At 54.2% G+C, this 17,141-nt stretch overlaps 1 protein-coding gene across 1 annotated transcript in view; it reads left to right on the top strand.

Moving 5' to 3' along the window:
* The first annotated feature begins 279 nt into the window (after positions 1-279).
* NCAN (neurocan) overlaps positions 280-17,141 on the top strand; it is a 40,418-nt gene continuing 23,556 nt past the window's right edge. The window contains exons 1-8 of the mRNA XM_037992228.2: positions 280-369; positions 4,904-4,983; positions 6,865-7,266; positions 11,553-11,727; positions 11,838-11,965; positions 12,506-12,799; positions 14,040-14,627; positions 14,835-16,190. Coding sequence (XP_037848156.1) covers positions 4,911-4,983; positions 6,865-7,266; positions 11,553-11,727; positions 11,838-11,965; positions 12,506-12,799; positions 14,040-14,627; positions 14,835-16,190 — 3,016 coding nt within the window. The 5' untranslated portion in view covers positions 280-369; positions 4,904-4,910. The remainder of the gene's footprint in view (positions 370-4,903; positions 4,984-6,864; positions 7,267-11,552; positions 11,728-11,837; positions 11,966-12,505; positions 12,800-14,039; positions 14,628-14,834; positions 16,191-17,141) is intronic.

Below are 17,141 nucleotides of genomic sequence, written 5' to 3'. Positions count from 1 at the left end.
TTTCCCCACCTGTAAAATGGGACCGCCTCATTCTGGGGCGTAATGGGGACGTTTAACGCGGTTCCTGGGGCAAAGAGGATGGGAGGAGAGTCAGTGCCGTCTTCTCCTGGGTGCGGTGGGTGTCCAAAAAATGGGCGGGGTGGGGATTTTAGGCAGGGGAGCCCCCTCCCTCGCGCAGCCAGACGCCTCGGGCTGGCGGGGGCGCATGCGCAGAGCGGCATCGCGGCCCCTTTATAAGCACTGAGGCGGCGCTGGGGCGAGCGGAGCGCAGGGCGCAGGGGCTGGACCCGGCGCGGAGCTAGCTGAGCCGAAGCGCACCGTCCTTTGTGCCGCGCGACCGCCCCGGGATGCGTCCGAGCTAGGAGCCAGGTGGGGGGTCCGTGAGGGGACCGTGTTGGCGGGGAGAAGACTTTGGGATTAGACACAGAGCTCGGGATTAGGGAGAGGACATGAGACCAGGGAGAAGCCCCCAGAATGGGGAGGGGGCTGAAGCGGGGGAGGGGAGCCCCGGGTTGAGGAGGGAGCGCAAACTGGGAGGGGGCTTGGGAATGTCAGGTGGACACACATTTGGGGAGGAAGGTTGTCCGCGGAATCCGGAGACAACCCCCCGGTGGGGAGGGGGCCGGGCTGGGGGTGAGTCTCAGGGTTGGGGAGGGAGCAATGGGAAACAGGGTTAGGGGAGGGGCCCCCCGAGTTTGGAGAGAAGAAGAGGACACCCAGATGCCGAATGGGGGGACTCTGGAACAGGGAACCGCCGTATCTCAGCCAAGACACCCCAGGATTTTAAGTGGGGATTCCCAATTTGCCGATGAATGGAGGATTCCGGGCCGGACTGCAGTGGGGAGGGGGCCCCCCAGATCACCCTGTGCCCAATGGAAAGGTATCTGCTCTCAGAGGAACGGCCATGGGGAAGGGGCGCCCTGCTGTCTCCCTGTCCTTTTGGGTCAGGTCCGTTCTGACTCAGGGAGGAGGTCCTGGGGGGCCCCATCCCAACATGTTTCCCCGTTATTCCCTTAGACCTTGGGTTGAGGTGTTGTCCCTTATCCCAGGGAACACACTGGGTGTCCCAGGTGAATGTTGGGTGGGGGTCCCCTAGACCGCCCAGCTATGGATCCCTAGGACCTGTGAGGGATACCAGCTCAGAGCGGGGGCTGTCCCCCAGCACCTTCACAGCCTCCCACGTCTTTACAGCATGACACAGACCCCTACCCCCATCCCCTTTAGTTCCACCTGTCCATATGGACACGTGTGGAAGCCCTGGCTTGGTTTGGGGGCACAGACGCTGGGAAGTAAGGGGCTGGGACCCCAGGCCCTGTCTGGGCAGGAGCGACCCCCATCCCTACGCGCGGGGCTTTGTTCCTCTCAGGCAGCATCAATGAGAAACAGCCAGGCCAGGGAGAGGGTTGGCTCTGGGCCCCAGCGGGGGACGTGGGGGTGGGGCGGGCAGGGAGGGGTGGGTGCACTGTGGGACCCCACTGGGGGACTATGGTTGATGGACGTTCTGAAATCAAAGTTCCCCCTCAAGGATATGGGGGTTTTGTGTGTGTGTCCGCCCTGGACAGGCGGGGAGGGGGAGTATGCCCAGGGGTTCTAGGGTCCCCTGTGAGTCTGATGTGACTGTGGTTGTGTCTTTGTCAGAAAACTTGTGCCGAGGGCCACATCACCATGTGGCAAAATGATGAGTGCCCATCGGTCACTGAGGCCACATTTATCCATCTCAGTTTGTGCCAGGGGCTGGCATCGCCATGTGAGTGAGTGAGGAGCTATGTCTGAGGCTGTTCCGTTCATCAAGGGGTTTATGTGGGGGGGGCCCGAGACTGTGGGTGTGTGTCTTTGTGCAGAAGACACGCCGCCTGTCTTGTAAGTGCCCATATTGTCTCTCTTTGTTAATGTCACTGTGAATCTGTGTGAGTGTGTGTTTCCCCCGGGTCTGTGTCTGGGGTGTGTGGCTGTGTGTCCCGCTTGTGTATCTGGAGGGGCCAAGGGTTCTTTCCGTGCGATTGGCAGTGTGCACCCTGGGCATGGGGGTGTGGAATGTGGTCTGTGTTCAGAGTTGGGGCACTAACTGGGAAAGCTTGAGCACGGGTTGAAGTCCCAAGGGGCAGCCTGGGATGATGACTGAGCCAATCTCCCTTTCTCCTCCACGGAGTTCCACATTCACACCCATGCACACTAATACACCCTGACTCTTAGGTCAGAAACACACACATATGCGCACAGCCCCCTGCCGAGGGTCACTCAGACCCACACACAACCACAGATCACATTAGGTCCCATGTGCTCCACCCGGTGCACGGAGCTGCTGCAGGCCCCCACACACAACATGCACACACCACATGGCACAACCGTCTGCACACCCTTGCCAGGACACAACACCCTGGACACACACCCAGTCACACTCACAAATGCCCATTGGCAAACTCACCCTCATTCAGTGCTAACCGAGACTTGGGATGGGGGTGAAGTGAAGGAGGGGACACACACATACACACACACACACACTCACACACACACACACATTCACATGGATCTGAGCTGCCCCTCCTCCAGCACCCCGCAGGCCCCTGCTTGCATATGCATGAGGCTCGTACATTATTCATGAGGGCACGGGCCCCAGACAGCTGTGTAAATGCTCCTCTCTGGCCGCCCTGGGGAGGAGGTATTTTAAGAGAAGGGTGTGGGTGTGTGAGGGTGCGAGTGGAAGGGAGTGGGAGGGTGTGTGTGGGGAGTGTGCACCTGAAACTGTGTCTGTCACCATGTTGGGCAACCTCAGTATATTTTTAGTGTATACATGAGGCTTTGTGTCTAAAGAGCTGTTTTTAAATTTAACATTTCTAGGACTTTGCAAGTCTTAGGTCATTTCGTCCTCACAGTGGCTGTAGGCGGTACTTGCTGGATAATCTCCATTTTACAGGTGGGGAAACTGAGGCACAGAGAGATGGAAGCAGCTAGTCCTGGATTAGAAGCAGGGCTATCTGGATGTAGTCTGACTTCTTAATGGGGTGTGTGTGTGTGTGTGCGCACGTGTGCGTGTATGTGTGTGACAGAGAGAGACAGAGAGAAAGAGAGAATTCTCTGGCCTTGTCCATTCCTAAGGCCCTGCTGGGGGCAGGTGCAACCTGGAGTCCTGTCTCTCTCTAATACCTGGCCAGGCCTAGAACAGCCGTGAGGGGACCGCACACTTGCTTGGAGTTCCAAGGGGAAGAAATGAGAACAGCCTGAGATGAAGGCAGAGGTTACTGAGGTTTACAAGTTGGTAGTTGGGAGCACCGGTCCAGGGTCTGGCCTTGACCTCTACCCTGCTGTGCAGCCTGAGGCAAACCTCTAGCCATCTCTGGTCCCCGAGGCATCCTGTTGGCAGGCGGGAGGCAGGGGTGGACCAGGTGGGCTTTGCCGCCGCGTTGCCGCCTCAGAGTTCAGCACCACGGACAGGTCCCAGGCCGGCCTCCCGGCCGAGACTCTGGCAACTGGGAAGAACTGGGGAAGGGGACAGCTGTCCCCTACAACCTCCCCTTCTGGACTCTGTTCACACCCCTTCCTCAAGGATAATTTCTTATAGGGGCGGGGAGCAAGGGTTGGGTTTGCAAATGATGTTCTAATTTTCCATCTGCGCCCACATCCTGAGCCCTGGTGAGGGGGATTGGCAGGGGTGGGAGGTTTCGGGGAGGGACCACCTCCCCAGGATTCCTAGTCTCTGGAAGAATGTGAAGTCAGGAAATGTACTGCTGTGTCCCAACGACTGGCTTTGCTCACAGTAGGCACTTAATAATTGTCCACTTTATCCCTAGGGGTCCTAGCCCCTATAGGGAACTGGACCCACAATTGAAGTTTCTCTGTGGGCCTAAGAAGCATTTTTGTTGGGCTGTGTAAAGTCAGGAGGAGGATGGGTGGGCAGGGGTGAGCCCCTTCCTCCAGCTAGGAGTTGGCGGCTCCTCCAAAATCCCAGAAACCAAGAATAGAATCTTGGTGACAACCAAATCCTGGAATTGAAGCTGTGAATCGTGTCAGCCAGCAAACCCAGATTAAAGGATGGCTTAGAGGCCAGCCTGCTGCCTGGACTGGGGATGCTGGGAGGACTGGGACGGACTGCTGCCCTCTAGGAGCCACTAGTCTGATGGAGGAGGCTGACTTGAAAAATGGTATTTCAGTCTTGGCTGTGTTAAGGTCAGTAATAATAATAGCAGCAGCTAAAATGTACCCCTTACTGCATGAGGTAGTTCTAAGCATTTTATATATATTGACTCATCCGTTCCTTTCAACCACCTGATGTTATCCCCATCTGATCCACAGAGAAAGTAAGGCACAGAGAAGGTAAGCAACTTGTCCAAGATCACACACAAGGAACAGTGAGTCAATTCCAGATTTGATTCACGACAGCACCCAGGCTTCTGACCACAGACTTCATTGCTTACATTGTTCTTTGTTGTTTTGTTTTATTTTCAGACAGTCTTGTGCTGTCACCCAGGCTGGAGTGTGGTGGTGCGATCATAGCTCACTGCAGCCCTGAACTCCTGGGCTCAAGCAATCCTCCCACCTCAGCCTCCTGAGTAGCTGGGACCAAAAGCGTGCACCACCAGACCCAGCTAATTTTTTAATAGAGATGAGATCTCACTATGTTGCCTAGGCTGGTCTCAAGCTCCTGGCCTCAAGCAATCCTCCTGCCTCAACCTCCCAAAGTGCTGGGACTATAGGTGTGAGCCACCGCATCTGAGGTCAAGTGGCCCTGGGTTCGAATTCTGGCTCAGCCCTTTGCCGGCTCCTTCTGTGACCTAGAATAACACACTGGTCTCTCTGAGCCCTGGTTTCCTGATCTGTAGAGTGAGGGAGTTTGGTCCTGCCATGCTGAATATCCGGGAGGGTTGGGTTATGGCTCACTCCTCCCTCCCTTTCCATTTTGTTCCAGATCCAGGATGGGGGCCACGTTTGTCTGGGCCTTGGGCCTTTTGATGCCGCAGATGCTGCTCTTTGTGGCTGGGGAACAGGGTGAGTTGGTTTGTGGGGAGGGAGAGATTGGGGTCTGGGGGATGGACAATATGGGGCAGCTTTTGAGTTCCAGAGCCTTCTCCTGCTGGTCTCCTGGCATGGGATAGAGAATAAGATGAGAATAGATTTTAAAAGGTCTTTGAACAGTCAAAAGCGAACAAGATACCTAAGAGGTTATTTTTAGTCATTGTCAGCAGAAGCTGGAGATTCCCGCCTCTCATCGTTTTGCTCAGATGAACTGGAGAGAGAGAAAGAAAGAAAGAAATGAGAATAGTGCAGAGATTGATTCGTGATGTCTGCCAAGGGTGGAGCGATGGTAATAAAGGTCTGGGTGCCTCTGCTGGTGGTCAAGAGCCCAGATTTTAGAAATCCCTCACATATTTGGTCTGTGACCTTAGGCAAGCATAATGATCTCTCTGAACTTCAGTTTCCTCAACTTTCCCCAAAGAGAATGAGACATTGCTACTCTGCAGATGGTTATGAAAATCAAATGAGCTGATTGCTATAAAGTGCCTGTTACAAAGACAGTACTCCGCAAACACCATTTCCTTTTCATTAGCTGTCTCTCGCTTTACCTTTCGGAAAAACTGGGACTCAGGGAAGGAAAATGCCTCTCCCGGGGCCATACAGTGAGTCAGTGGCACTGGAGTAAAATCCTTGTCCTTATAAAAATAAAGCGAGGGGCGAGGCACAGTAGTTTATGCCTATAATTCTAGCACTTTGGGAGGCAGAGGCAGGCAGATCACTTGAGGTCAGGAGTTCCAGGCTAGCCTGCCCAACATAGTGAAATTCCATCTCTACAGAAAATACAAAAATCAGCCAGGTGTGGTGGCACATGCCTGTAATCCCATCTACTCGGGAGGCTGAGGCATGAGAATCGCTTGAACCTGGGAGGCGAAGGTTGCAGTGAGCCGAGCTCATGCCACTGCACTCCAGACTGGGTGACAGAGTCAGACTCAAAAAAATAATAATAAGGCTAGGTGTGGTGGCTCACACCTATAATCTCAGAACTGTGGGAGGCCAAGGTAGGCGGATCAGTTGAAGTCAGGAATTGGAGACCAGCCTGGCCAACGTGGTGAAACTCGTCTACTAAAAATGCAAAAATTAGCCAGGCATTGTGGCACACACCTGTAATCCCACCTACTTGGGAGGCTGAGGTGTTGATTGAACTCAGGAGGCAGAGGTTGCAGTGAGCTGAGATCATGCCACTGCACTCCAGCCTGGGAGACAGAGCGAGACTCCATCTCAAAAGTATAAATAAATAAAATAATAATAATAATAATAAGGGGCTGGGCACAGTGGCTTATACCTATAATCCCAGCACTTTTGGGAGGCTGAGATGGGAGGACTGCTTGAGCCTAGGAGCTTGAAGCTGCAATGAATCGTGATCATGTCACTGCATTCCAGCCTGGGCGATAGAGACTCCATCTCTAAAAATAATTTTTTTTCTTTTTGAGATGGAGTTTTGCTCTTGTTGCCCAGGCTGGAGTGCAATGGCACGATTTTGGCTCACTGCAACCTCCGCCTCCCAGGTTCAAGCAATTCTCCTGCTTCAGCCTCCCGAGTAGCTGGGATTACAGGCATGTGCCACCACACCCAGCTAATTTTGTATTTTTAGTAAAGACAGGGTTTTCTCCATGTTGGTCAGGCTGGTTTCAAACTCCAAACCTCAGGTGATCTGCCCGCCTTGGTCTCCCAAAGTGCTGGGATTATAGGCATGAGCCATCGCATCCAGTCACTGCTTGGATTCTGAGGTCAAGTGGCCCTAGGTTTGAATTCTGGCTCAGCCCTTTTTAAAAAAATTTTTAAAAGAGGGAAATAGCAGTTCCTGCTTGGTTCTTGCCTCTGAGTCACGCCCTCTCTCCACCTTCTCCAACCCAGGCACACAGGATATCACCGATGCCAGCGAAAGGGGGCTCCACATGCAGAAGCTGGGTACTGGGTCCGTGCGGGCTGCGCTGGCGGAGCTGGTGGCCCTGCCCTGTCTCTTTACCCTGCAGCCACGGCCAAGCGCAGCCCGAGATGCCCCTCGGATAAAGTGGACCAAGGTGCGGACTGCATCGGGCCAGCGACAGGATTTGCCCATCCTGGTGGCCAAGGACAACGTCGTGAGGGTGGCCAAAAGCTGGCAGGGACGAGTGTCGCTACCTGCCTACCCCCGGCGCCGAGTCAACGCCACGCTACTCCTGGGGCCGCTGAGGGCCAGCGATTCTGGGCTCTACCGCTGCCAGGTGGTGAGGGGCATCGAGGATGAGCAAGACCTGGTGCCCTTGGAGGTGACAGGTCAGCTGGGGGCAAAGGAGGGGCTGGGGAGCTGGGAGAGGGAGGGATGAACCTGGTGCCTACCCACCGAATGTCACCTTAGAAATCGCTCCCTGAGACCTGGCGTGGTGTCTTACACCTGTAATCCCAGCACTTTGGGAGGCCAAGGTGAGTGGATCACTTGACACAGGAGTTTGAGACCAGCCTGGGTAACATGGTGAAACCTTGTCTCCACAGAAAATACAAAAATTAGCTGGGCATTGGTGGCACATGCCTGTAGTCCAGCTACTCGGGAGGCTGAGGTGGGAGGATCGTTTGAGCCCGGGAGGTTGAGGCTACTCCACTCTAGCCTGGAGGACAGAGGGAGACTCTGTCTCAAAAAAAAAAAAAAAAAAGAAAGAAAGAAATCACCCTCTGAACAGGGATTCCCCTTCAATTCTTCTGATAAAGTCATAAAGTCTCTATGGCGCCTGTAATCCCAGCACTTTGGGAGGCCGAGGCGCATGGATCAGTTGAGGTCATGAGTTTGAGACCTGCCTGGCCAACATGGTGAAACCCCATCTTTAAAAAAAAAAAAAAAAAATTAGCCAGGCATGGTGATGCATGCCTGTGATCCCAGCTACTTGGGAGGCTGAGGCAGGAGAACTGCTTGAACCCAGGAGGCGGAGGTTGCAGTGAGCTGAGATCGAGCCACGGCACTCCAGCCTGGGCAACACAGTGAGACTGCCTCAAAAGAAAAAAAAAAAAGAAGTCTTTGTGGGTATGGGTACTATCTTGTCTTTAACACCTCTCTTTTTTAGCTATGAGGGAGAAGTCTCCAGCTCAGACTTCTGGGGGCCACAGTATCTAGGCAGGATTTTTTTGGTTTCGTTTTGAGATGGAGTCTTGCTCTTGTTGCCCAGGCTGGAGTGCAGTGGTGCTATCTAAGCTCACTGCATCCTCCGTCTAGGCAGGATTTTGCTTGGAGTCAATTTTATGGTTATCTGATTTTATGTAAGACAAAGGATACTGGCTTTCTATTTAAAATAGAAATAAAAAATTTCTTGTAAAATAAACTTAAGTTTTTTTCTAAGTGAGGCAATTTTTTAAAAGTAAATTAATTAAAAATGTATATTAAATATTAAGCAAGAACAGTTCTCAAATACCTATTTAACCAATTCCTTTATTAAATTCTTGTTGAGCTGCGTGTAGTAGTGCACACCTGTAATTTCAGCACTTTGGGAGGCTGAGGAGGAAGGGTCGCTTGAGCCCAGGAACTCAAGACCAGCCTGGGCAACATAGCAAGACCCTGTCTCTATTAAAAACAAAACAAAACAAAAAAACAGGGATGGGGGCCCAGTGGCTCATGCCTGTAATCCCAGCACTTTGGGAGACCAAGGCAGGAGGATCACTTAAGCTCAGGAGTTCGAGACCAGCCTGGGCAACATAGTGAGACCTTGTCTCTACAAAATTCCAAATTCCAAAACATTAGCCAGGCATGGTGGTATGTGCCTGTAGTCTTAGCTACTCAGGAGGCTGAGGTGGGAGGATTGCTTGAGTCCCAAGAGATCAAGGCTGCAGCGAGCCCTGATCATGCCACTGCACTCCAGTCTGGGAAACAGAGCAAGACCCTGTCTCAAAAATAATAATAATATGGCCGGGCGCAGTGGCTCAAGCCTGTAATCCCAGCATTTTGGGAAGTCGAGGCGGGTGGATCATGAAGTCAGGAGTTCAAGACCAGCCTGGCCAAGATGGTGAAACTCCTTCTCTACTAAAAATACAAAAATTAGCCAGGCATGGTGGCACATGCCTGTAACCCCAGCTACTCGGGAGGTGAGGCGGGAGAATCGCTTGAACCCAGGAGGTGGAGGTTGCAGTGAGCCGAGATCGTGCCGTTGCACTCCAGTCTGGGCAACAAGAGTGAAACTCCATCTTAAAAATAATAGTAATAATAATACAACTAAATAAGCCAGATGTGGTGGCTCATACCTCTAATCTCAGCATTTTGAAAGACTAAGGCAGGAGGATTGCTTGAGCCCAGGAGTTCAAGACCAGCCTGAGCAAGATGGTGAGACCCCATCTCTACGAAAAAAATTTTTTTTAATTAGCAGGGCATGGCTGGATCACGCCTATAATCCCAGCACTTTGGGAGGCCGAGGCGGGTGGATCACGAAGTCAGGAGATCAAGACCATCCTGGCTAACACAGTGAAACCCCATCTCTACTAAAAAATACAAAAAAATTAGCCCGGCGTGGTGGCGGGCGCCTGTAGTTCCAGCTACTCAGGGAGCTGAGGCAGGAGAATGGCGTGAACCTGGGAGATGGACTTTGCAGTGCGCCAAGATTGCGCCACTGCACTCCAACCTGGGCGACAGAGCGAGACTCCATCTCAAAAAAAAAAAAAAAATTAGCAGGGCATGCTAGTGTGCACCTGTAGTCCCAGGTCATCAGGAGGCTGGGGTGGGAGGATCGCTTGAGCCTGGAAGGTTGGAGGCTGCAGTGAGCAAGATCACACCACTGCACTTCATTCAGCCTGGGTGACAGAGGGAGACCCTGACTCAAATAAATAAATAAATAGTCAAAAACTAAAAATAAAGAGCAGGGTTTGGCACACAGTAGATGCTCAATAAATGACTCAGTGAATGGATTGTTGCACAGCAAACATCCTGTGGACTCCTGCTGGGAAATCTGTTTCCCTTAACTTACATTGACCTTGGGCAAGTCACTGATTCCTGTCTTGGGTCTTAACCTGCATACCCCCAAACTGTGAACTGGGGACACAGTGTCTCACCATATAGTTTATGGGGTCAACAAATCATCCCCTTTCAAAGGTCTTATTTCTGAAAATTGATAAAAGCTAACAACAACAACAACAACAAACTGATTGGGGTGAGGCAAGTGAATTCCACATCTAGGTGACTTCAATTTCATTCATTCAGCCAAACTCTGTTTGTTGTTGTTTGAGACAGATTCTCACTCTTTCACCCAGGCTGGAGTTCAGTGATATGATCTTGGCTCACTACAACCTCTGCCTCGTGGGTTCAAGTGATTCTCCTGCTTCAGCCTCTGGAGTAGCTGGGATTACAGGTGCACACAACCACACCTGGCTAATTTTTGTATTTTTAGTAGAGACAGGGTTTCACCATGTTGGCCAGGCTGGTCTCCAACTCCTAGCCTCAAGTGATCTGCCAGCCTCGGTCTTCCAAAGTGCTGGGATTACAGGCATGAGCTGCTGTGCCCGGACATTCAGCCAAACATTTATTGAGCACCTATTCTGTACTGGTCCAATGCTGAGGACACAAAGGCTCTCAGTAGGATAAGACAGAACAAGGTGTTTCATTTCTTTGTCTTGTTCTGCCATTTCTTTCATCCCTAAATCAGAATTTGAATCACAGTGAGCCTGTTACTGGTGCTTCATATCCTGGCTTACATGTCACCTCCTCCAAGAAGCTTTCCAGGACCACATTTCCAGGCCAGGCAAGAACCACATTTGATCTTCCATTGCTGCCTACACTTCCCTATCAGCACATGCACTTAATTCCTAAAAGGCAGAATCTCTCTGTCAGCCTTCTCCACACCTCCTGCCACCTCCAGGGCCTAACCCTGGGCATGAAGAGTGCTATCTTTGAAGTCAGATCTCTCTGAATTTGAATTCTGGTTCTGCTTCTTATTTGCTGCATGGTCCTGGACCTGTCCCTCAACTTTTCTGACCCTTAGTTTCCTCCTCTGGAAGCAATCAGATTTGTTGTAAGAGTTCAATAAGATAATGCTTACAAATGCTTTTTTTAAAAAAATGTTTTATTTATTTATTTATTTGAGACGAAGTCTTGTTCTGTCTCCCAGGCTGGAGTGCAGTGGCTCAATCCCGGCTCGCTCCAACGTCCGCCTCCTGGGTTCAAGCGATTCTCCTGCCTCAGCCTCCTGAGTAGCTGGGATTACAGGCGTGTGCCACCACGCCCAGCTATTTTTTCAGTAGAGACAGGGTTTCACCATGTTAGCCAGGCTAGTCTCGAACTCCTGACCTGAAGTGATCCGACCACCTTGGCCTCCCAAAGTGCTGGGATTACAGAAGTGAGCCACCACACCCGGCTGTAAATGCTTTTCACATTGTAAATATTTGCTAACTTGTAACTTTTTATGGCCATTGTTATCAGTTTCCTCATCTGTAAAATGGGGGCATATGGATCTTGCTCCCCACCCTCGACCCACACTGTGTGTAGGTCTATTATTATCAGACAGGGGTGGGGAGTCATTCTGCAAGAGGTAGGTCTGTTCTTGAAGATTCCAGCATAAGTCCACCGTCCCCCTATCCTGGATGTTCCACCACAGGTGTTGTGTTCCACTACCGGGCAGCCCAGGACCGCTATGCACTGACTTTCGCTGAGGCCCAGGAGGCCTGCCATCTCAGCTCAGCCATCATTGCAGCCCCTCGGCATCTACAGGCTGCCTTCGAGGATGGCTTTGACAACTGTGATGCTGGCTGGCTCTCTGACCGCACTGTTCGGTGAGGGGGATACACAGGGCAGGGAGATGAAGACTAGCCCATAGGGAAGGAGGTTCCTTGGGGGCTCCAGGAGTACACATCTGAGAGGGACCCTCCCCTTGTGTTGTCAGGTATCCTATCACCCAGTCCCGTCCTGGTTGCTATGGTGACCGTAGCAGCCTTCCAGGGGTTCGGAGCTATGGGAGGCGCAACCCACAGGAACTCTACGATGTGTATTGCTTTGCCCGGGAGCTGGGGGGTAAGTCTGGGACTGGCAGGACCCGGCCCCTCCGCCTCTCTTTGAGCCTCTATCATTCTCCCCACTTCCCATCCTCTTGGGTCCTCATGCGAGTCTCCTGTCTTATACCTCTCTAAACCTGCAAACAAGACGTGATCCCACCCATTTTCTGAGCTTTCCATGCTTCCCTGAGTCCCCCTCCCTCCCTTTGCCCCCTTCCTCTCTCTGATCCTCTTTTCCTCTCTGATCTCCTGTCCCCTGCCTGCCTCCCTGTCCCTACCCGCTTCCTCCTCTGTGAGCCCCCTTCACCGAGCCCCTCCCTCTCTCGAAGCCCGACTTGCCCATGTGGCTGAGTTACTCCATTTGTAAAAAGAGACTTAGCTCTGCATGAGAGGTAAGGACAACGATGGTCCCGGAGCTGGACGCAGAGCTGCGGTTGTCACCGTCTCTTTTAAACACCACCCTAACGTCCAGGTCGGGACTATTTGGAGTTGGACCCACTTCCTGGGCTCCAGGGGAGGGTTCCCCAGGCCCCCTGACCTCCACCCGCCCTTCCCGCAGGAGAGGTCTTCTACGTGGGCCCGGCCCGCCGCCTGACACTGGCTGGCGCGCGTGCACAGTGCCGCCGCCAGGGTGCCGCGCTGGCCTCGGTGGGACAGCTGCACCTGGCCTGGCATGAGGGCCTGGACCAGTGCGACCCGGGCTGGCTGGCCGACGGCAGCGTGCGCTACCCGATCCAGACGCCGCGCCGGCGCTGCGGGGGCCCAGCCCCGGGCGTGCGCACTGTTTACCGCTTCGCTAACCGGACTGGCTTTCCTTCGCCCGCCGCGCGCTTCGACGCCTACTGCTTCCGAGGTGCGTGCGTCCCCTGGTGGCCGCGCCCCCAGGGCTTTCACTTTGGCGAAGGCCACGCCCCTGAAAGCCTCGCCAAGCCAAGGGAGAGACACATGGAAGCTCGCTTTGTGATAAGCCACGTCCCTGGGTGAGGGCCACGTCTCTGGGTGAGGGCCACGCCCCCGGGCGAAGGCCACACCCCTTACGACAAATCTTTCCCTAGGAGCCCGGTCCTAGGGAAAGAACAGGCCCCCAGAGGAGGCCACTCTGGTGGGGAATCATCTTTGCTGGGTGGGCTGTATCTCCAGAGGTCCGGAGGCCCCATAACCGTGAAAGACAAGCCCTTGGGTGGGGGCATATTCTACCTAGAGACACGCCCATACACATACACACCCCCGTGGAAGAGATTATGCCTCAATTGGCCACCTCTGGGCTCCACACCGGGGGTGGGAGCAGGAATAACACTTGCCCCTTGTTGGGAGACAGTGGGGACAGCTTTGGAAGCTGCAAGCATCACCCCAAAGGAGTCAAGTCCTGTAAGTAAGCTGCCCCAATCCTGGCATGGGCATACCATGCCCACTGGGCGCCACCTGTACCAGGAGAGGATCCGTCACCAAAGTTGAGTTGAACCCCTCAACAGGCCGACCCAAGTTCATGAGAGTTGGACGCTGCCTGAGCTTTGCCCATGAGCCAAATTGTTGTTTTTTTTTTTTTTTTTTTTTCCTTTTGAGATGGAGGCTCACTCTGTCACCCAGGCTGGAGTGCAGTGGTGTGATCTCGGCTCACTGCAACCTCCGCCTCCCGTGTTCAAGCGATTCTCCTGCCTCCGCCTCCCGAGTAGCTGGGACAGGAATGCACCACCACGCCAAACTAATTTTTGTATTTTTAGTAGAGACGGGGTTTCACCATGTTGGCCGGGCTGGTCTTGAACTCCTGACCTCAAGTTATCCACCCGCCTCGGCCTCCCAAAGTGCTGGGATTACGGACGTGAGCCACCGCGCCTGGCCCAAATTCTTATAGCCCTCACTGCAGCCAGTGGACTCTGACCCTGACAGTGGCTCAGGTGGTCCCCAGCTTCAAGAGTGGAGGTGAAAACTTTGCACTTCCCTCTCTCAGGCGGGGAAATCTCAGAAACCACTTAGGAGAGACAGAGGTGCATAGGAGGCTTGTGCTGCAGCATGCTGGAAAGTGGGCAGACTTCAAGCAGAACTTCCCAGGCCACCCCTGGGCCTAACACAACCTCTTCTGCTTTCTCCCACAGCTCATCACCCCACATCACAACATGGAGACCTAGAGACTCCATCCTCTGGGGATGAGGGGGAGATTCTGTCAGCAGAGGGGCCCCCAGTTAGAGAACTGGAGCCCACCCTGGAGGAGGAAGAGGTGGTCACCCCTGACTTCCAGGAGCCTCTGGTGTCCAGTGGGGAAGAAGAACCCCTGATCTTGGCGGAGAAGCAGGAATCTCAACAGACACTCAGCCCTACCCCTAGGGACCCCATGCTGGCCTCATGGCCCACTGGGGAAGTGTGGCTAAGCACGGTGGCCCCCAGCCCTAGTGACACGGGGGCAGGCACTACAGCAAGTTCACACACAGAGGTGGCCCCAACTGACCCTACGGCTAGGAGGAGGGGGCGCTTCAAAGGGTTGAATGGGCGCTACTTCCAGCAGCAGGAACCGGAGCCGGGGCTGCAAGAGGGGATGGAGGCCAGCGCCCAGCCCCCAACCTCAGAGGCTGTGGGGAACCAAGTGGAGCCTCCGCTGGCCATGGCAGTCACAGAGATGTTGGGCGGTGGCCACAGCCGGAGCCCCTGGGCTGATCTGACCAATGAGGTGGATATGCCTGGAGCTGGTGAGTTGCTCTGGGGGAGGCGGGACCTACCTGGGGGTCCGGAGGTGAGGGTGGAGAAGTAGCCATGGCTACACTCAGGATGAGGGAGGAAGCTCTGAATCACAGCTGGGTACTCTGGCCCCAGAAGCCCCCTCTCCATTGGGCCTGGAGTCCCACCAAAGGGGCTGCTGAGAGATCATTGTAATGACTGCCTTGATGTTGTTGCAGGTTCTGCTGGTGGCAAGAGCTCCCCAGAGCCCTGGCTGTGGCCCCCGACCATGGTCCCGCCCAGCATCTCAGGCCACAGCAGGGCCCCTGTCCCGGAGTTAGAAAAAGCCGAGGGCCCCAGTGCCAGGCCAGCCACCCCAGACCTGTTTTGGTCCCCGTTGGAGGCCACTGTCTCAGCTCCTAGCCCTGCCCCCTGGGAGGCATCCCCCTTGGCCACCTCCCCAGATCTCCCTATGATGGCCATGCTGCGTGGTCCCAAACAGTGGATGCTACCACACCCCACCTCCGTCTCCACTGAGGCCAGTAGAGTTGAGGGACATGGTGAGGCCATGGCCACGGCTCCACCTTCCCCTGCTGCAGAGACCAAGGTGTATTCCCCGCCTCCCTTTTCGACCCCGACAGGACAGGGTGGAGAGGCCACGCCCACAACACCTCAGTCCCCCAGGGCAGACTTCAGAGAAATTGGGGAGACCAGCCTTGCTCAGGTCCACAAAGCTGAGCACCCCAGCTCCAGCCCATGGCCTTCTGTAAACAGGAATGTGGCTGTAGGTTTTGACCCCACTGAGACTGCCACGGAGCTAACGGGCCTCAGGGGCATCTCGGGGTCTGAGTCTGGGGTCTTCGACACAGCAGAAAGCCCTACTTCTGGCTTGCAGGCCACTGTAGATGAGGTACAGGACCCCTGGCCCTCAGTGTACAGCAAAGGGCCGGGTGCAAGCTCCCCATCTGCCCCCTCGGGAAGCCCTGGAGTCTTCTTGGTACCCAAAATCACCCCGAGTTTGGAGCCTTGGGTTGCTACAGATGAAGGACCCACTGTGAATCCCAAGGATTCCACAGTCACGCCAGCCCCCAGTGATGCTAGTGGAATTTGGGAACGTGGATCCCAGTTGTTTGAAGAAGCTGAAAGCACCACCTTGAGCCCTCAGGTGGCCCTGGACACAAGCATTGTGACGTCCCTCACGACCGAGCAGGGGGACAGGGTTGGAGTTCCAGCCGTGTCTACACTGGCCTCCTCAAGCTCCCAACCCCACTCAGAGCCAGAGGATCAGGTGGAGACCCAGGGAACATCAGGAACTTCAGCGCCTCCTCATCAGAGCAGCCCCCTGGGGAAACCGGCTGTTCCTCCTGGGACACCGACTGCAGCCAGTGTGGGCGAGTCTGCCTTAGTTTCCTCAGGGGAGCCTACGGTACCATGGGACCCCTCCAGCACCCTGCTGCCTGTCACCCTGGGGATAGAGGACTTCAAACTGGAGGTCCTGGCAGGGAGTCCCGGCGTAGAGAGCTTCTGGGAGGAGGTGGCAAGTGGAGAGGAGCCAGCTCTGTCAGGGACCCCTACGAATGAGGGTGCGGAGGAGGGTGAGTACAAAGTTCCAGGACTCTGTCCAGCTATCCATGGTCAGGGCTTGGGGGGCAGGGGCTGGGGGAGCCCAGAGCAGAGAGAAATGGTTGTCCCTGAGGATCTGGAAGCTTTCTAGTGGGGCATGACGCTGGCGGTAGGAGCTTATTGGGAGGAGTTGAATTTCAGAAATGACATTCCTGGCAGAGGAACGAGTACTGGCAAAGGCCAGGAGATGAAGTAGCACTTGAACAATTTTGGACACAGAGCATACATCCCAAGGAACAAAATTTGAGAGTGGTGAGTGGCCAGGTGCGGTGCCTCACACCTGTAATCCCAGCACTTTGAGAAGCCGAGATGGGCAGATCACTTGAGGTCAGGAGTTCAGGACCAGCCTGGCCAACATGGTGAAACTCTGTCTCTACTAAAAATATAAAAATTAGCCGGGTGTGGTGGTACACACCTGTAATCCCAGCTACTGGGGAAGCTGAGGCATGAGAATCGCTTGAACCCGGGAGGCGGAGGTTGCAGTGAGCCCAGATCGCACCACTGCACTCCAGCCTGGGTGACAGAGTGAGACTCCATCTCAAACAGAACAAAAACAAAAACAAAATGTGGGAGTGGCGAGGCATTGAGTAGAGTGTGATTTAAGGAATGAGTTCAGTTACAAGCCATGTCTACATCTGCTTTGTGCTGGAGAGTGGTGTGACGCCCAGGGGCTGGCTTTCCAGGATTCCCCGAGTCTGGGGAAGACAGAGCAGGACACAGACACCTCCCAGGCGAGGCCAGAGGGAGGAGGCGTGGCAGGGACGGTTTCCTGGACAAATGTGAATGGGAGCTGGAATTCAGTGATTTGACTCATGGGGGCCTCAAGCCACAGGGAAAGTGGGTGCTGGGAAGGCACACAAGGGGCGAGGATCACCCCCATTCTACAGATAGCAAACCGAGGCTCAGGGAGGTACAACTCCACT

Source organism: Chlorocebus sabaeus, chromosome 6 (assembly GCF_047675955.1).
Source record: "Chlorocebus sabaeus isolate Y175 chromosome 6, mChlSab1.0.hap1, whole genome shotgun sequence".
Classification (NCBI taxonomy): domain Eukaryota; kingdom Metazoa; phylum Chordata; class Mammalia; order Primates; family Cercopithecidae; genus Chlorocebus; species Chlorocebus sabaeus.
This window is presented reverse-complemented; position numbering and strand designations above follow the sequence as displayed.